Source organism: Lepisosteus platostomus, chromosome 3 (assembly GCF_059453375.1).
Source record: "Lepisosteus platostomus isolate fLepPlt1 chromosome 3, fLepPlt1.hap1, whole genome shotgun sequence".
Taxonomy (NCBI): Eukaryota; Metazoa; Chordata; class Actinopteri; order Semionotiformes; family Lepisosteidae; genus Lepisosteus; species Lepisosteus platostomus.
The window spans coordinates 75,436,853-75,457,089 of record NC_142613.1 but is presented as its reverse complement, the minus strand read 5'-3'; the positions used below and the strand labels follow the sequence as shown (position 1 = coordinate 75,457,089).

The 20,237-nt window shown below is 42.2% G+C and overlaps 1 protein-coding gene across 1 annotated transcript; it reads left to right on the top strand.

The window, feature by feature from the left end:
* Window positions 1-2,534: 2,534 nt before the first annotated feature.
* Window positions 2,535-17,664, top strand: ppil4 (peptidylprolyl isomerase (cyclophilin)-like 4). The gene is made up of 13 exons (XM_088626838.1): window positions 2,535-2,682; window positions 3,119-3,186; window positions 3,747-3,811; window positions 4,309-4,426; window positions 5,946-6,088; window positions 6,635-6,731; window positions 7,840-7,956; window positions 9,336-9,460; window positions 11,355-11,421; window positions 13,287-13,398; window positions 14,344-14,440; window positions 16,333-16,468; window positions 17,037-17,664. Exons 1-13 carry the CDS (start codon window positions 2,613-2,615, stop codon window positions 17,271-17,273), a joined length of 1,452 nt encoding a protein of 483 aa, XP_088482964.1. The 5' UTR covers window positions 2,535-2,612; the 3' UTR covers window positions 17,274-17,664.
* Window positions 17,665-20,237: the final 2,573 nt, after the last annotated feature.

Here is a 20,237-nt window from a genome sequence, read left to right as displayed (position 1 = left end):
ACTTAATAGCAGCGTGGGGCAAACGTGGTAAAATCTGCATATTTTCATTTACACACGCCAGTGAACAGTTTCAATATTTGCGCCAATTACAACACATAGAAAATCCAGAAACGTGAGTCTATTTTCTCAGTGTTTTATGTCTAAAAAATTATCGATGTTCTAAGCTCAGTTTTCACAATAATATCACAAGTCCAAACTAAGCCAATGTGAATTTTGGCCAGGACGTCGGGGTAACAACCCCTACTCTTTTCACCCTGGGATTTGTAATGACCGCAGACGCAGGACCTGAGTTTTACATCTCATCCGAAGGGTGGGGCCTTTTTATGGTATAGTAAATATTGCCAGCAGCCATATCACCCTGCAACTCACAACTGGCAGCCCACTGGAGCCCAGCAGGTGTAAGCCTGGTCAGTACCTGGATGGGAGACCTCCTGGGAAAAACTAAGGCTGCTGCTGGAAGAGGTGTTAGTGGGGCAGTAGGGGGCGCTCACCCTGCGGTCCATGTGGGTCCTAATGCCCCAGTATAGTGACGGGGACACTATACTGTAAACAGGCGCCGTCCTTCGGATGAGTGTTAAAACTCATCCTGACTCTCTGTGGTCATTAAAAATACCAGGACATTTCTCAAAAAGAGTAGGGGTGTAACCCTGGTGTCCTGGCCAAATTTCCCCCTGGCCCTTACCAATCATGGCCTCCTAATAATCCCCCTCTATGAATTGGCTTCATTACTCAGCTCTCCTCCCCACTGAGAGCTGGTGTGTGGTGAGCGTTCTGGCGCACTATGGCTGCCGTCACATCATCTAGGTGTATAATGCACATTGGTGGTGGTGGAGGCTGTAAAGCGCTTTAAGTGGGGTGTCCAGAAAAGCGCTATATACGTGTAAGCAATTATTATAGTGTCCCCGTCACTATACTGGGGCATTAGGACCCACACACCCCACAGGGTGAGCACCCCCTGCTGGCCTTACTAACACCTCTTCCAGCAGCAGCCTTAGCTTTCCCAGGAGTCTCCCACCCAGGTACTGACCAGGCTCACACCTGTTGAGCTCAAGTGGGCTCGGCAGAGTACCAGGACAGAGTAAAATAGTAGTATTTGTGAACTGCTAAATTGTTTAAGAACATACACTATAAACAAGAAGAGGGTGTTTGCCCTGTCTAGCTTATTTGTACCTAAGTGGTCTAAGGATCTCATCCAGCTGACTCTTGAAAGAATTACAGAACATTATCAAATTCAACCGTAAGGTGAGGTATGTTTTTCAAAACTCCCACAACCATTTGTGTGAAAAATGGTTCTAGTCCTCAGTTTTAAATGTACTTTCCTATAGTTTCCCCTTGTATCTTCCGATTTGTGCTTGATTTCTGATTCTGGAGTGTTCACGTGATTAATTAGGTCGATAGTGAGATATCTGAATACTTGAATGAGATACTCTTGTACCCCTCTCTGTTTGGGATCATCCTGGAGTGGGACATTCCTTTGAGCTGTGAATATATCGGGCCTCCCTTCTCTCAACTGAGTCCAGAACATCAATATATTTTGTAACTCAATAATATGTCTTAGCAGTCCATCGCATAGTTTTAACATACATTTGTTGTATAATATATTGTGCCTTTTCTACTGCTTCCCCACATCATATAAAACAAAATTATATGTCAACATAAACCCCTAATTCTTTCGCATTGTTCTTTGTCTACATTAAATGTCATCTGACAGGTTCTTTAAAAAATTTCTTTGCAGTTTCTACAGCGCTTATTGATATTGATATGTTATTCCTATGGAATCCTCACTAATTACATCACCCCAGTTAGAGCACTGAGCTCTTAACTGTTTATTTTTTCTATCCATTAACGAGGTTTGACATCCAAAGACTTAAATTGACCTGAATGCCTCCTGTGATTAAAAAAAACATCTTTTATGAGGGACTTAATCAACAGTTTGGTGAAAATCTAAACATATCACATTCTCTGTGTGAATCAATTACTGCTGTTGCTCGTTCAAGAGCTCTAACCCGTACACAAATAAAGATCTACTGTGCCTTTTCTAAAACCCATATTGTTTATCCCCCAGAAGTCCACCTCTCCAGTTCAGATGATCTTGTAGTTTAGTGCCGATTATTGTTTCTATTAACTCGCCTTTAATAGAAGAAAGACGTAGTGGTCTGTAATTACTTGGTACATGTTTTAATGGATTTTTACCATACACAAAAAGACAGCAGTCAGAAGTGCAGGATCATTATTCCAGACGAGAAAACACAAATGGTGCACAATGCAAAATTGTTTTATTGCTTTATTTTAAAGACGATGTGTCATGAAAACAGCTATATTGACTATTACTCCAACTACTTCAAATTCCATTTGTGCAAGTCAATTTTATTAACGATTACCGCTTTAAAACATGCACTGAAGTGATTGATAAACATTTAAAAGTCCCATAAAGAGAAGTTTAACTTTTAGTGTATATGTCGGTTATGATAGCATGCCAATTCCTTAATACCGGTTTAACGAAGGCAAGGGCTGGTCCTCTGCACAACCTCAAAACAGACGAGAAGGTGGAAGTCTCGCATTGAGGTGTCGCTTTTTGATGACGTAAAGTCCGGTAATAAGCGCTTCTGAGCATGGCTGTACTATTAGAAACAACTTTAGGGGATATCGTCCTTGATCTGTACACAGAAGAAAGGCCCAGGGGTAAGACAAAATATCACGTAATAGCAAAGCAATTAATATTTCATTGCGATACATTTCGTCTCGGTTATTTGTGGAGACAAATGTTTGACCTAACTATGTTGTGGTAGGCATTATCGTAATTACCTCAAGTCGTGAGCTCTGTATATCAGGACGGCATTTTCAATTGTTTTTAATGATTATAATTCAGAATTTGTAAAAATAAGTAATGTTTGGTAAAAATAAAAGGCCTAGATGGGTATAGCCCAACTGCGTGTTTTCCTGAAATGAACTGACGCCTGTCCCTGGTACACTGGCGATTGTGAAGTTGCGCAGTCTGAAGTATCACTGTTAGGCATGTTTATTAACGTTTTGCTTTGTAGACAACGAGGCCGTTAAATGCAACGTGTTGCGATATATGTAGAAATAACATCGTTAATGCAGTTGTTTTCTTTTACAGCTTCCTTAAACTTCTTGAAATTATGCAGAATCAAATATTACAACTACTGCCTCTTTCACAATGTACAGGTAATATCGTTCAGTTAAATTGTTGTCGCCTTCTAAAAGTAAGTCCGTGACGATGAAGGAAACTGTTCTATAGTTCATTGACACTGCGGCGGTCGGGTATAACTCACCAGTATTATAAGGCAGTGTCTACTTTTGTAATGTGTTTAAGCACGTCTGAAGTATTTAGAAATCCACCTAGGCGGTGAATTCATCAGTAATGGAAGACGGAGATGGATACATCTGGATTTTCGATAGTCTTACACACGGACGGTTTCTGTTTCCTGTGTGTATGATCCTCTGTGCTATATACATCAAGTCTTATAATGCACAGTTGTCTTCTGTAAAATTACATATAACCCTGAGTGTCCATATCTAAGATGTAAGCCACTGCCTGGAACATTTGTTGTATGAAATTCCTCTGCTTATAAATCTGTTTCATATTTCTAATACTGCTTTACTCTGTATTGCAAAGTTCTTGACTGTTGAGACAACGCTGTCCTATCCCAGTCATACCAGTTTTCCAGCACATAAGAGAACCCTTCCTCCACTTTCTCTCAGCTGTGTTGGTCTTGCCTTTGCAGAGGGATTTCATCGTCCAGACTGGAGATCCAACTGGCACAGGCCGTGGGGGTGACTCGGTTTTCAGGTTAGACTTTTTTTTTCCTGTGAAAAAGGAGAGGGGGCACGGTTCGAAACAGCCATAGACAATCAATCCCTTACTGCCTTCTGGCACTCGATCGAGATTCATAATTTTAGATGACACCTTTGATATCTCAGCTGTGTAACTCAGACACTGGTGTTTTTACTTCTCAGCCTGCTGCGGTCTTATTGACTTAGTCCGCAGTATTCACTGTTAAAGTAAAACACATAAATGCAGGGGTTTTTTTTTGTGACTGTGTTGTAGCTACAGTGTGTGTTCTGATTCAGTTCTTGCTGTTTCATTGTGTTTGCTAGACAGTTGCGTTGCTTTCCATGGTTGGTGCTAACCTTATTTTCAATTTGAGGGTTTTCTTGGGAGAAAGGCATCTGGTTAACAACAGTAATCATACACTGGGGGCTAATGCTCATCAGTGCCTTTTTTGTTTTGTCTCTTATTATAAAGTGATGCGTTTTCAACTCGTAAATCCATTTTTCTTGCACCAGTAAGCTGTACGGGGACCAGGCCCGGTTTTTCGAGATGGAGAAGGCTCCCCGGATCAAACACAGGAAGAAGGGGACGGTTTCCATGGTGAACAACGGTAGCGAGCAGCATGGCTCTCAGGTAAAGATTCTGTGCCCTTCAACCAAGCGAAAACTGGTTAAAGGGCAGCCGCAGTCCCCATTTCTCAGACCGGTTATTATCTCGGTCACCAAATAAATTGATTGATGGTGTGGCAAAATTTTACAGCTCTGAATTACGTACAAGACCGTGAACTTGGTGAAAGTTCTGGATGGTCCCCATGGTGTCGCAAACCACTGGTCTCTCTGTGGGTGAGAGCAAGAGTCTGCGTGAATTGTGAATGAAGCGGCCCTTCCTGCTCACTAGTCACTGTGAGGACTAATGTAATGCAATGTACGAGCATATAAGTACAGGTTGTGTGTCAGACATTTAACCACAGAAATGTTCTCAAAGTTAACCAAGGCTGGACTGGGAAGGAAGACCTTTAAGGAATGCTAGATTGCTGTTGTAGATTGTATTGTTTGCAGTGGACTGGTGTCCCACATCCAGAGTGAGCCTGTTGCTTGCTGGGATATGCTACAGTTCCTTTATGCCCCTGTATTGGATTGGTCAAACAGTTGGTGCAGCCGTTTACATAACAGCTTTATTGTTATGTTTATTGTTAAATCTGACTATCTATTTAAATGCATTTACATTTTGTGAAAGTGTTAGATGGTATTTTACAGTAGAATAAAAGTTTAGTGCACAATAATTTTTTCAGAATGAGTATTACCATTCCATGGTTGTTAACTGGCAAAGAGCAAATACACCTTTGACACACCTGAAGAAGGCTCCACAGAAGAAACATAGTGTTTCTTTTCTTCTCTTTTCGGCATGGAATAAACCTTTACTTGTTCCAAAGAGCAAATACTTTTTAAGGCTAAAACTTTATACTGCTTCCAGGCATCTCAGCACACTAGTCATCAGTAATTTAAGATTTTGTGTTGCAGTAGATACAGTATGGAAGCCTTCAGTTCTAGCTGTAGATGTAGTGTACCATTTGAAATGTAGTTTCAGGGTTCAGTACAGGCATTTTATGCAAAGCAGCGTCAAGCTTGGTAAAGGTCTGGTTTTGCCTGTTTTTTAAGTTTTTCTAAAGGAAGATGTATTTTACTTATATGAAATCATATTGGTGTTTAAGCAACAGTTACAAAATTAATTAAACACTTACTAAATATGACACCAGTTGTAAGAAGATTCAGTATTTATACTTGGAGTAAAACTTTGATTTAGCCTACCGGGTGTGTGTCTCTGTTGCTGTTAGGTTTTAGTCCAATAGCTCACAATAAGAATACTCCAAAAAGTAAAAATATGTTTTGCGAAAATAATTTCTCCCTGGCTTAGCTCTGGGTTTGGTCAATTTTAATTATAGCCTTGTCACTAAATTCACAACAAATGCAAAAAATAACTCTTATTTCTCTTAAAACTTTATAAAAGGAAAGTCTTTTGAAATGTTTTATGATTTAGCAAGACTTGATTAAATGGCTGTAAACTGCTCAAATCAAAACATACATGGGTTTTTGAAGTGAAAATTCTCAAAAAATGTTTACCATTTGAAGAAGTGTTATTTTTCCCTCTGCAGTTCCTTATTACCACTGGGGAGAACCTGGACTACCTGGATGGAGTGCACACGGTGTTTGGAGAAGTGACAGAAGGTATGGATGTGCTGATGAAGATCAATGAAGCCTTTGTCGATAAAGACTTCATCCCTTACCAGGACATCAGGTGAGTCTCCAAGCACACACCCAAACATGAAATCCCACATGCCTTGTGAAATATTTCACACATTGTTTGCAAAAAATGAAACAACTACTTGCACAGCAAGTAAAGCATAATGAGCCTTTCTTTCTAATATTATTGACATGAGTCACTCAGCATTCATAAAACAAGTACAAATAAGTAAATCAAGGTATTATGTGTGTGCTGTTGAGTACCATTTTTAAAGAAGAAGTGAATGGATATCTGTTTTTATGAAAATGGTACTGTCAGAAGCACTGTGCAGATCTTTGTGCATTCTTCTTGTCCAAAAAAAAGCTCTTCAGGGTTAAATTATTATATATTTCTAATAATTAGGAACCAATTAGATGGATTGCATTTTTACATAGATATGAGTAAGTATAAAAAGGATCTACTGCTTTTTTTTCTCTTTTTCTTGCTTATTGAAGTATATGTATACCGTCTGCCTGTTTTCGAAAAGAGTGTCATATTTGAAATCACACATTAGGACCAGCGGTGTCCAGAATGCAAAGAGTGTGTTCTTTCTTCCTGCAGAATAAACCACACGGTGATTCTGGATGATCCCTTTGACGATCCCCCTGGTCTGCCAATTCCCGATCGCTCCCCCGAACCAACCAAGGAGCAGCTGGATGTGAGTTCATCCTTAGACACCGATGGCGGTCGATGAGGAAAGAAAGTCATATTTATAAATGCTATAATGGGTATATGGGGTTATAACGGCTTTCCTCCGTTTTTTTCTTCTTTTCCCCCACACTCCAGAAACATGCTGGTGGATTAATAGGCTTAATGGGTCCTGGTGTGTGTGTGTGTGTCCGTGTGTGCGTCCGGTCCTCACGATGGACCGGAGTCTCCTCTCCAGGGTGTGTCCTGCCTTGCACCCATGTCTTGCCAGGATAAACTCTGGCTTCCCCCACAGCCCTGTACTGGATAAGGCTGTTAGAAAGCAGATGGATAATGATTCTGGAAAATATGAACAAAAATAAAAAAAAGCTCCTCACGAGCTACAAAAAAAGTCCATTGAAACCGTGAAATCCTAATTAAGCAATTCTCTTTTTCAGAAGGACAAAGGTTGGGGGAAAAATAATCTTGCTCTGTGATGTTCAGAAAGACAGATTAGCTTTAGCTATTAGATTTATAGATTTAGCTATAAAAACATGATATTTGCGAATGCTTACAGGAGTGATAATCCGTGATTTTATTTTTACCGATTGTGTACTTGTTTTTAAGCACACAGCAGCTCCGCAGCAGCTGAACAAACCGGTCAGCTTTGTACTCGATGTTGTCTGTATCCGTCCAGTGCAACGACAGCCTCAGAGTGCCTTCCACAGTCACTTCATGGCAAACGTCGCCTAGAAAACAGTACAACAAGCGGGGCCATCAGAATTCTAGTTTTTGAAATGAACCAACTAACCACTAGTAAAGAGAGGCATTTTCAAATGTCTAGATTTTACATCTACTGTATGCAATGAAATAACACAAACTGTCAATTTCTATGACAGTCAATCAAAAAGAGAAGAGTATTTAGAGTATCTCAAACATTATAATAGTAACATTTATGGGAAAGTTGTAGAACACAGGTTCCTTATGCTTGGGGAAAATAAGGGACATATGCATAGGCACTCCTAACCCTGGCTTTTTCATATTCAGTCAACAAAGTGTTACAAAAAGTGTGATCGGCAGGAGGAGATGAACCGCAAACTGCCATGTCTTCAAAATGTCCCTCTTTATTATGTTGGCAGAGCGGTAGAATTGGAGCAGATGAAGACATCGACGATGGCCAGGGAAAGTGTGCAGAGGAACTGGACGAGCAGCTCAAAGAGAAGGAGGCTAAAACCCAGGCCATCCTTCTGGAGATGGTGAGGAAACGAGCCCGTCTGGGCACGGAGGAGAGGCGTCCGTTTCGCCCCTGCATGATGCTTTACAACACCCCTCCTCCCAGCAAGTCTTATTGAACCGGAGAGAAGATAGGTCGGTCAGTTGATTGATTCATACTGCTCCTTGGGATAAAAAAAGGACTGAGCTCAGGCTGAGTGATTTCATGATAATGCCATGTGCTCAGTGTTTTTTATATTTGAGTTGACTTAAAATTGCCCCAATGACTGGATTGGCTGATCTGTATAAGTAGCCATTCAAAAGATATAATTGTACTTCAAGTAAAAACGTGTAGAGATCAACCCACTTGCTGTGTGTGAATTACGGAGGTCGCCTGGCTGCTATCTGTATAATTGAGGATGGGCTGTCTGTGAAAGACACTGCCTGGAAGGAAGAGGTGCACAGAAGACTAGTCCAGAGAAACCGGAAAACTGCCTTTTTGTAGATAAGGCTAATCCTAGACAGCAGAGGACCATCACTTTCAGCTGAGCCATCTGAGAAATACTTTTCGGGCTTCTGCAGCTGCAGCACAAGAAATTCCAGAAAGAGTTGCAGTCCTTCCCACATCAGCAGACTGTACTTCTCTGCCTGCATCTTGCTCAGAGGCCGTTTGCCCGTTACATGGCAGACAGAATCTAGCATCTTCCATGCCCCGAGAGAGCCTCTGAGCTGGTGTGGTGGAGAGTTTCTTCCTCCGAAGCAGAATTCCATCTTCGGCTGACTGGTGCGGTGCTAAAGCTGTTCGGCGAGGAAACAAAGTGTAGGGATGTAGGGAGGAATCTCCTTCAATACAGAAATGCCTTCAGTGCATTCTGAGGGCGATCCAGTGCTCAAGTCAACAGTGGTGACAAAGTCCTTCCATGGTGTGATTTTTGTGGGAGCAGCTCTCCCCTGCTGTCAACAGCAGACAACACTGACCTGGCAGCCTTCAACAGGACTGGTGGTGGTCAAGCATTTGCAATGTTTCATACTGGAAACAGATCATGAATGTTTCAGCTGTTTGTTTTTTGTGTTCACATTTACTGCAATTGTGCGTGTGGCACTAATGTTAGGCTTCAGTGCAACGTTTCTTTGTGCATTACTATGTAGTCGTATTCAGTGCAAAGTGCTTAAATGGTAAGAAGATTCTGCGAAGCTGGCTGGTGTCCGAACCACAAGCTCATCACAAACCTCAGCTGCCTGGAATAATCCAACTGTTCTATCAGGAATAACCCTTGAGCATCTCTCAGACCTTGTGCATTATGTAATGCAGCAAAACACAGCAGAGGGCTTTTAATTTACCCCTTTACAGACAAAATCCCAGTGGGCAGGACATTAGATTGCTAACCAGCAACCAGCCTTTCAAATCTTCCTTTTGCTACAGGTGGGCGACCTGCCTGATGCTGAAATTAAACCACCTGAAAACGTCCTGTTTGTGTGTAAACTCAACCCAGTGACGACGGATGAAGATCTTGAAATCATATTCTCTCGCTTTGGATCCATCAAGAGGTGAGACCGCATCTTACCTCTGCTATTCTGAGCACAATATAGAGTAGATTTTGTGGTGCTCTTGGCTTTCTGAAATGAGACTCCTACTGAATGAGGTGCTTCAAACCCACCTTCAGTCATAAAATGTATAAGAAACTCAAAGTGCTGTGTAAGTACACCCAAAGTACAGTGCACACAGCAGAAGAAAAAAGAGAGAAAGGAAAATATTCAGAAACCAAAGGTTCAGTTACAACATTGTGCATTTTCTTCTGCAGTGTTTGTTTCCAGCAAACTACTGCTCAGTTGGTTGTATTTAGAATCACATGATATTACAACATGTAGCACATAGAAACTTAATCCGATTTTTTTTTGTCTTTTGCCATGTTAGGTTCTAAATATTATTACCTAATTAGACTGTTTACAGTATGAACTTCCTCTAATGGGCTGACATTTTTTGCACACCATCTGAAATGTGTCATAATGCATTTACACTAACAAGTAAAGCATGTGTTACAAGTAGTGCAGATTCACATAAGATCTTATCATTGAATATATAATTACAGTGGAATCCAAGATCACATTAATCTTCCTGAATATAAATATTCTTGTGTTGCGATTATAGTCCGTATGTAATTTGAACATTATTTCCTTGCGAGATAATGCATTTGCTGTATAATTACAGCGTTACTGATGTAGCCTTAGTCTAAATTTTCTTGGCATTATTTAATTTGCCTGGTTTATTTGCACAATTCTCAATGTGCGGTTATTCGGCTTAGCTCGCTGCTGTTGGCCTACATCAGGCTTGGAGAGAGAGAATGCTGATGTCATCATAGCTGCTCCAGTAGGATGAAGAGTACATGTGCTTCCTTTTGCGACATGAACTAAGAGCACAGGTAGCAGAGCTTTTGAGCTGAACAGAGAGCCAAGACGTATTGCTTTACATCAGAGCCTAGCAGGTGGCTGATTTGAAATACAAGCAAGTGGTAGTTGAAATGCTGCTGTAATACCATTAAGCAAAGCAGTTTGCTCAGATTGTTATTGTAAATGCTTTGCTGCATATATGGGTACTCTCCAGTTCATCTGGGACAATCTGTTCTCAAACTGACTTACCTACTTAAATAGACAATTAGAGAAAATTGAAACTTGACCACACCATTCTTTGAATGTGCAATGCCTCCATGGAGATTAACCACAGATAACAGCAATGTACTGCAGATTATGGCCAGTGATCTGTACTGGACAGCTCTCTGAATAGTGGCTTTCACAGGATTAGCCTGAATGTGCTTCCTAACCATGTGATTGCCACACAGACGCACAAAATGTTCAAGTCACCATAAACCTAGGTCATACTTTTTCCAAACAATTTTACAAAGATCTTCAGAGACCAGATCTATTAGATATCCTTAAGTAAATGTCCATTTCTCTGTTAACTATAGATATCGGACAGACAACATGTTCTTGAACAGGCCAGGAGTGTGCAGTGTTTGACCAAGCGTGTGCCTCTGCCTAGGGAATCCTGGTCTAGCTATTATTATAATAATTAATAATAATAATTGGCTGATGGGTTTATCCAGAGTGACTTACATTTGTACACTTGCATTTATGGCACCTTGCTCAACTAGCGGTGTCCTGCCTGACACTACTCCACTGCTGCCCATTAATATCACGCTACAGAATGCAGGGCTTGAACTCAACCCATTGGACTCAACCCATGCTCCAAATGAGACCAGGTTCTGGTTACTCTTTTCACAAGCACTTTAATTATTTTTAATGTTTTTTCCACCATTACATACTGTAGCTACAGTAGACGTTTTGTAGCACATGAAGCACAGTTCAGTTAATGTTGTCCTTAATGCAGATTACATGCACGTTTTTTTGGTTTTAGATGTCAAATGTTTGCTTTCTCTTTTGGCAGTTGTGAGATTATTAAGGACTGGAAAACGGGAGAATCGCTGTGCTATGCGTTCATTGAATTCGAAAAGGTAGGGATTGCAACTGTTGTTATTGATTTAAATTAGACTGTTTGCCAAGAAAACCTTCTAGTTTCAAGTGATGATATTCTTATATTCTCTAGCATGTAGAAAAACGTGTGTTGGAAAGCCTGTGTTTGGAAACAGGTGTAATGTCACTGCACATGTCAAATTAAACAGTTTCTTGTACTATAGATGTATTATTCTGAAAACAGCTATTAAAGGCCTTGGAAAAGCTGACAGCTCCTTCCTGAGGTTTAGAAAATCCCCCAATATCACTCATTATTATCTTAAGAGTACTAAATTGTCAAAACAAGAACACTATTGAATGTTTATAATAATTATCCTATTTAACGTAGTACCGTAGTGAACAATACAAAATACGTAAACTGCTGAACTCAGTGCGGCTAATTTCAAGGCAGTATGTTTCTCAACCACTTGCGTTTTTTTCAATCCTTTCTATCGCTGTCAGTTCTTCATTCAAGAGAAGTGCTTTCCTTATTTGTTTTCCTTGGGCCGCAAATATGATATTTTCAATTCCAGTAAATGATGCTAAAAAACATCCCAGACTCTCGGGGTAATGAGTAAGTTTTGCTTAAATGGCATCTAATGAAGAGGCAAACTGCTAATGGCACTTAATTAACGGTATGTAACTTTAAAAACCAAAAACACTACAAGTAAATAATACTAAGTAATGCTTAAATCAGTTGAATCAAATCCGGACTACTAGAGTGAATGAGTTTGCTTAATGCCGACCAGGATTTCCCAAGATTACTGAGGATCAGGCTTGGGATACGGCAATCCAAGCAAAACCACTGCAGCTTCCTGGGTGCGTTCAGGTTTGCAGTAACATCACTGAACAGCGCAGCTCTCCTGCCGCCACACTGAGTCGGCTTGCCCTCTTTCTCCCCGTGTGAACCAAGCGGTAAAGAAACGGTTAATGCGTTCCAAACTGAGCGGTTATAGTATGTTTTACAAGCGTATGAAGGAATAAACTAATCTGGAATATCATAAGTGGTTCAGGTGGGGAGCTGCGTCGGCATGCGTAGTCCGCAGTGGAACAAGTAACAGGTTTATTCCACGTTGAAAAGAGAAGAGAGAAAACACAACATTTCGGCTGTCAAGCCTTCTTCAGGTGTGAGAAAGACAGGGCAGACGGCGAAGATATTTAATGTGGAATATCGTAATTTAATTTGGATAGGTGCTGTGAAACTGCTTTCCATGGTATCCTTCTGTATGAGGCTGAGAACTTTTTTTTGTACCACTTCAGCAAATTGTTTTTATGCAATTGCAGACTCTTGTGATTAGGAGATCATTAGGGGGATACATTGTCCTTCTTCCACATGTGCATCTGTGCTGCCCTAGTGTTTCAGTGCTGTAGGAGTGATTATACAGACAGAGGGCAGCACTTGGTCACTTTCTAGAGAACCTGTCCTTCATGTGTCAGGTTGCCAATGAGATGTTTTAAACAACCTCTAAAAGAACAGGGATGAAAAGAGCACCTCCAGATAATAAGTAGAACTCGACACTACACTCTGAAACATCTGCTCACTTGGATTGAGATTACTGGTATGTAGGGATGACCGGTCAGAAGCAGTTAATTGAAAATCATGTAAAGAAAAATAAAGTCTGAATGTTTTTCCAAGTCGAGCCTGTATTTCATGACAGTTATAAAAAGACAAAATGAGTTGCAATTTTATGGGACTGTTTTTTTTTCCATTTCACCCTCTACGACTCCCCCTGTATAGAAAGTTTATCATTGTAGTTCTTTATACGTTTTTCAACAACATGCCAGTTTGTCAAACAGTGCATCTGACCTAGCGCAAGTGCTGATTTTGCATTTGGATGATAATCTCTTCATTCTTGCACTTTAACAGGAAGAAGACTGTGAGAAGGCCTTTTTTAAGATGGACAATGTGCTGATTGACGATCGGAGAATCCATGTGGATTTTAGCCAGTCTGTTGCAAAGATTAAATGGAAAGGAAAAGGCAAGTGACTTTCAAAGTTTCCTGTAGATTCAGAAGGGTGTCTGTAAATAACTTGATTCTAAGAGGTAATTTGCTGGCACAAAAATGCATTGCAAGCAGTAGTGAGAATGCTGTATGTAATGATAATGTGGAAACACTTCTCAGTGTAAGTGAGAGACCATTTTTGTATGAATCAGATCGGACCTATAGCGAGGGGCAGATGTATCCTGTGTATTTCTGTGAGTTATTGAAGGTTACATAGTAGTTCAAGCAGGGAGCTGCGTCGGGATGCGTAGGCTGCAAAGGAACAAGTAAAGGTTTATTCCCTGCTGGAAAGAGAAGAAAAGAAACGCAACGTTTAAGCTGAGGAGTCTGATACTTTGATACCTGAAGAAGGCTCTGCTCTGCAGCATTACTGCAGTGTGTTGGTCCTGGACTGAAATGATTATTTCATTAAATGTGTATTTATCATTTACACATTTATAAAGCATACCTCATGGAAACTACTTGAGTCACCAAGGTGTATGTTAAGCTTGGCTGAAAGCCAACTGGTGTGTTACTTCCCAGCACACAAATCACTACTGTCTCTGCTGGCACAGAGCCTGAGGTGACTCACCAGAGAGCCCGAGTCCTCCGGCTTGCAGGGTTACAGTAAGAGATTCATCACTCATGTGCTCTGCCAAGAAGATGTTTCTCTCTTTTTTTTACCAGTTGAACAAAATTGACAAAGAAAATGAATATGCGAAGTCAGCGGGTGTTCTCAGAATACGTAGATCTAAAAGTGTTGGAGATATTCAAAACTGAAGTATTATTGTACTAAAAACAGCTACTTGAGAAGGCAATGATACCAGCAGTCGGTAATTAGTTCATGTCTTTATAAAGAGATCGGAACAAACCCTTTCACTGAGTTTTGAATTCCAGTCCAGATATTAAAATGAGGTTTTTCTGCTGTGCTTGTTTTTTCAGGTGGGAAGTACACTAAAGATGATTTCAAGGCTTATGAGAAAGATCTTGACAGCCGTTCCAAACTGGCGTTGAAAGACAAAGTAAAACCCAGACAAGAGTATCCTTTCTGTCGCCTGAGCTGTTGAAAGTGAAAATGGGAACCAGATTTACTGTATGGGAATTTATTGAATTTTTAGTAAATAATGCATAGTAATAATGTATTATTACAAAATACACAATGCTGGGACTGTATATTTGTATGTCTCTTTTTAAGCATTGACTTTGAAGTAATTATATGCATTTATATAGTATACCTTCACCCATCATTTAGAGCCTTCTGGAGTAACATGCTAGTCCAGGGATCCCAACTACAGTGCTGGAGATAAAGTCAGGAGACAAACAAGACCCAGGCAGGCAGTCAGCATGTCTAGGAAGAGTTTTATTGGTTGGACTCGGGTCAGCAGGAACACGGCTGGTCACAGTGCCACACCTTGGTCAACAAAAATCTCCATCTTGCCTGCCCCTGCTGCCCTATAGAAATAGGGTATTTATATTCCCTGTTTTTATCTTGTTAATAAGATCACTTTATGGACCATATACAATTTCTTGCATTAGGAATTTGTCTTTTCGCAGACCCCTGCTTGCTCTCCATGAGACACACGGACAGGGAGAAAAGCTTGGGGTCAAAGCACAGGGTCAGCCATTTATACGGCGCCCCTGGAGCAGTTGGGGTGAAGGGCCTTGCTCAGGGGCCCAACAGAGTAGGATTCCTCTGCCGGCCTCGGGATATGAACCGGCAACCTTCCAGCGACAGGCTCAGATCCTGAGCCACAGAGCCACCGCTCCGCTTCCCACTAATCTCAGCAGTCGTAGTCACAACACAAGGAATCAAATCAAAAACAGGGATCGTAGCCCGTTACTAATCTAGTTAATGCCCTTAGCATTAGTGAGTGATTTCGCTCAGCCACTTCAGCAGCGCATCACTCATTCTGGTCCTGCAGCGAGCGAAAGGCCTGCTGGTAGCTCTGTTGCAGCAGGCAGGCTGAGGGCCTGAAGGGCATGTTGTATTGTACCGTGGGGAAGGTTGTGTTCAGCGTCACCTCTCTTTGCTACCACTTGAGGCCACCACTGCCTTAACCAGAGCCAGAGAGTTGTGGTTATCCCCAAAGGGCAATTTGTTTTACAGGACTCTGAAAAAAACAAACTTAATCATTATTGGAAGTGCAATGCAGGAACCGCTCATAAAAAATGAATACGCAAAGGGTATAAATATAAACATTAGTGGAAATAACTGAAGCAGTAGGAAGCAATTAAAGGTGGTGAGGATAACAAACGATAAGGTGTGATTAACAGGGGAAATCAAATGACGTTTCTGCGATGAGGATTAAAGACCGTGCATTCTTGTCTAAGCACGACCAACAGATAAAGCTGGGAGCTGAGGGGTCACGTGTGTTGTCTAACCAGGCGAGTCGTGAGCAGGTGCCACAGCCTTGCTCAGCACGGGTTGAGCACTTCCAGTTTCTGAGGGTAGTTCACCTCGCTGCCGAGGAGCAAGGCAGGAGAGCAACCGGGCTCTGCAAGTTGGGGGTCAAGGAGGGACAGGGAGCTTCCGGCTCAAGATGAGGAGCAGAGAGGGCGGCTGCAGGTTTCGGCAGAGACTGGCGATGGGCAGGAGCAGAGAGGTTACGCTCGTGACCGGTGAGAATGGGAGTTTTTAATGGGATGTGTTCTGCCCAAGGCAGCCATCTGAGAGACTGGAGTGATGGAGTAGTGGGAGAAAAGACAGAGAGACAGCAGGATTCTGGATGAATTTGCACAGGCAGGTATTGTTGGACCTGAAGCTGTGTAGAGCAGTAAGCAAGGGACACATTCTGCAAATGAAGCCTGAGGAGAGGGTCAGATAAGAACCAGGCTGGGAATGTGAGAGGCAGGGGTTCCTGGCATAGAGGGACAAGGTGGTGGAAACGAAATCAGTCCTTCCTGTTTGGTTTTACTGAACACTTCCTGAAGCTCCAGGTATGAACTCCTTCTGGGCGACGAGGAAGAAGAGCCAGCAGCAAGCCATCAGCATTCTGGGAAAAAGCACAAAGAGAAGAGGCACCACTACTCTGATGAGGAGGATAGCAGGAAGTCAAAGAAGGCAAAGGTAAAGGAAGTGAAGTCTACTTCCTGCACATGGGGAAGATATTATTTTAAACTTGTGACACAGGTAGCGCAAGACTTTTTAACACTAATATTGAACTTGGAAATACTGCGAGTTAAATTGACCAGTTTCCCAAGATTTTCTTTGAACTTATTCTCAGTAGTGTTAGAATTCTTATCTGAATAATACCCGAAGCTGACTTCTAACCCAAATCCACTTTGAAGCTGCTTGTGTTTAATTCACAAAAATTGACAAACGCGGGGGGGACAGTGCAGCACAGGAAGGGAACGTGGTGTCCTCCAGGTGCTCCAGTTTTTCCTCCCACAGTCCAAACACATGCTGGTTGGTTAATTAGCTTCTGGGTAAATGGCCCTGGTGCGAGTGTGCACGCCCTGTGATGAACTGACGTCCCGTCCGGGGTGTGTCCTACCTTGTGCCCATCTTTCTCCGGCTCCCCCGCGCCCCTGTCCTGGATCACGAGGTCAGACGATGGATGGAAGAGCCAGTCTGCCTGCGTGTCGGGGAGGGAGACCGAGTTCATTGCCTTCTCACTCTCTCTCCCGGCGTGCAGGACAGCACGGAGGACCCGCACAGAGAGCGGGCGAGGGGCGGGAGGAAGGCCGACAGGCAGCGCTCCCACTCCCGATCCCGCTCCCGCTCCCGCTCCCCGGACAGGGAGAGGCACAGAGACCGGCACCACAAGCAGGGCAAGGCCAGGGAGAAGCACCGGCAGGAGGACAGGGACCGCAGGGACCGCAGCAGGAGCCCCAGGAAGTCCCGAGACAAGGACCGCAGCCGCCACAGATGAGGAGCGCGGTGCCCAGAACACCCCTCTCTCGCCTTCTGTTCTTTTCATCGTCGTCTTTTTTCGTGAGCTTTTTTTCCTCCCAGTACTGTGAGGGGGTGGGCACTAAGTCAGGCCAGCGGCTTCTGCGGCCCTTCGGGGCTCACCTGGAGCCTTCAGCAGGTGCGTCTCCAGCTTCTTTTATTTTTCCCCCGGGTGTGACGAAGTAGAGCACACTTCCCGTTCGGTGATATCCCTTCCTCGAACATCATCTGCCAAACTTCATGGTGCGATTTGTACTCTAATTTCAATTACCATTCTCTTATAACAGTACTGGCAAGCTCTGTATGTTTGTTTTCAGTTTTAATTTTTTGTTTTCTACAATTGTGAATTAAAATAATTGCCTTTTGTTAAAGTGTCGGTTTCTTTCGAGCCAAAACCATCTGCTTTCAATTGTACACCTTCACCGATTTCTGTGCTAGCACATAATGGTGTCATAGGAATATAGTTCTTAAGCCAGGCCAAATGTCAAGTGAGGTTGACATTTGCCCTACAGTTGAACTTATTTCCTCAGACTGAAGCTAGGGCTTCCCAGGTGGCTCAGCTGGTGAAAACGCTCGCCTGAGCTCATGTTGAACTGTGCGATCCAGGCTTCACAGGTCCGAGCCTGTGTCATGTCACTCTATGATCGTCTCCAGGGTTCCCCAGGCACATCAGCAGCGCACAGCTGTCAGGGCTCTCTCCCCGAACACAACGCCCCCCTGTGGCCTCTCACGTGTCTGCAGGCTTGTGGTGCAGCTGGTGGGGGACGCGCCTCTCCTTCAGTGTTGGGCGTCAGTGCCTGTGATCTGTAAAAGACCTGCCTCAGCTGCCTTATTTTCCCATGTGCGGTCACAGGGTTTGTGGCCATGAGCCAATATCTGAAATCTCAGGTCCGGATTATTTCCCATCAGGTGAGCAGAGCAGTAAAAATAGCCAACTCTTAATCTATACATGAAGTAAAAGTAAAGAAATACTGTATACTGATGCTGGCCTTTTAGCCTAATGTAATAATGTTAAGACAAAGTCTAAATATGCTTGCTTGCAATGCACAAGCTTTTTTTGTAAGTCATGTTATACATCACATGTTCTACTTTTAATGGGTGCAAGAAAGCTTTTACTTCTACATCATGTAAGGAGACGGAACCCTAGAGGATGAACATCGTTTGCAAGGCAATTTTTCATGCTTCTGAAAAATGTATAATTTTATACCTTCTAATAGTTCTATGTGATGTTTAAAGAATTCATCTGTAATTTGTTAAAAAGAAAAGTGAAGGGAATTGTCAGACTATATTTTGGAAAAGAGATGTTGGCCGTGAAAGAGATTAATCACAGATTTCTGTCCCAGCAAGGAAATGTGATCATAACGCAATAAAAGCCTGCAAGGCCTTCTGTCCTTTACACAAGGGCTGATTGCAGACAGGTTTTTACAGTGTTCGGGTTGCACGAGCCAGAATGCTCTAATATAGTCATAAAATAATTAAATATCATTTATCATTAATAATAAAATGATCATGCCTGCCGATCTTACAATCTAGCCCTTTTCCAATATAAAATGTGCAGAGGCTGAACATTTGATCTGAGCTACGTGTTGGTAAAAAGATACTGAACCAGCTCCGCTCATCCCTCAACACCAACTGTAAGCAATAACAGTAAACAATAAGAATAATACCAGTGATTGCCCCTTTCCACCTTGTAACACCTTTCAGAAAATACTAGAAGACTAAGACTTGTAAGGCTGCCAAGGAACATTTACAGGTGGTCTTCTGTACCATATGAATCATTTGCCTCTTGTTTCTCTGGGATTCCCTGATATTCACTGCGTTTCTTAACATCAATAACTAAAGTCTCCTCTGTATCGAACACTAACGTCTGACTCGCATGGCATTCACGGGTGCTGGTAACACAGAAATGATGTGGCACTTTTGTTTTTTCACGAATGCGATAGGAAACACTCGCAACGCATTTGTTTAGAGTCTAGACACTAAGTCGTGAAAGGTCATGCGTCGACTGTAAAGCTGAATTGAGCCGAATAGACCCTGCGGTCTCTCCTGTACGTGACAGGTGCAGCTCCTCGGACAGCTGTCTCCACATCTGCTTTGGCTTTGTCAGGAGGAAATGTTGCAGTGATTCTCAAAAGTGTTCAGGAAGAGTGCACCCCCGGATTCTGAACTGGCACTCTTCGGCAGTTCAGCTGCAGTGTTCAGGGAAAAACTGAGGAATGACACTGCACTGGTGTTCGGAAGGGTTGTGGCCAGAAAGAATTATCTCCGAAGAGTACTGGACTGGACTGGACCCTGTTTCAAGAGCTGATCTCCTTAATTACAGTGGAGAGGATTCGTGCCTATGGCACCTGAAACTCAGGCTGTCAAGCGCGATGCCATAGCGATTGGGAACCCTCTCTCGAATGTTTTGAAAAAGACTGGGCTTTGGTCCTGTCCCTGATTGTTTTATACATCCAGTCATTTTGTGAATCTGAGTTTCTTAATGCAACAAGAATACTGTAAAAAGGCATAAGCAAATTCGAGCTCTTTGTTCGTTATCTGGCCGTTTTTGAATGTTTCTTCACTCTTTGTTACTTTGTCTTGTTACAATTTTCAAAACTAAACGAGTTGCTTAGATATAGAATGCTTTTGAAATCAAAAGGCTGCTGTGCAGAAATAGTAATTTCACTTAACTTTCCACATAAAATGTACAGTTTCTTTGTGTAGGGCTATTAAAGGTATTCTTCTGATATCTTATAGATTAATGCACTATGTCTCATCGATTATGACACCCATCAATTCTTTAACATGGGTGTAAGTTAAGGTAATTTGTGGTTAAAGGTTACCCAATGAACAAAGCCACTCAAAAGTTTTTCAAAGAGTTTTTTTCTTCCTTCTTGTATATCAGAAATTAACTTAACAATGTTTGATGTTTGAGTGAAGCTAATAGCATACTTGATCTCTG

What these genes read in the sequence shown, in the direction of transcription:
- ppil4 (XM_088626838.1), top strand. Translation starts at nt 2,613, where the DNA reads ATGGCTGTACTATTAGAAACAACTTTAGGGGATATCGTCCTTGATCTG. An exon ending in GCCTCTTTCACAATGTACAG is followed by an intron (nt 3,187 to 3,746) that starts GTAATATCGTTC and finishes TTGCCTTTGCAG; the next exon opens with AGGGATTTCATCGTCCAGAC. An exon ending in GGGGGTGACTCGGTTTTCAG is followed by an intron (nt 3,812 to 4,308) that starts GTTAGACTTTTT and finishes TTCTTGCACCAG; the next exon opens with TAAGCTGTACGGGGACCAGG.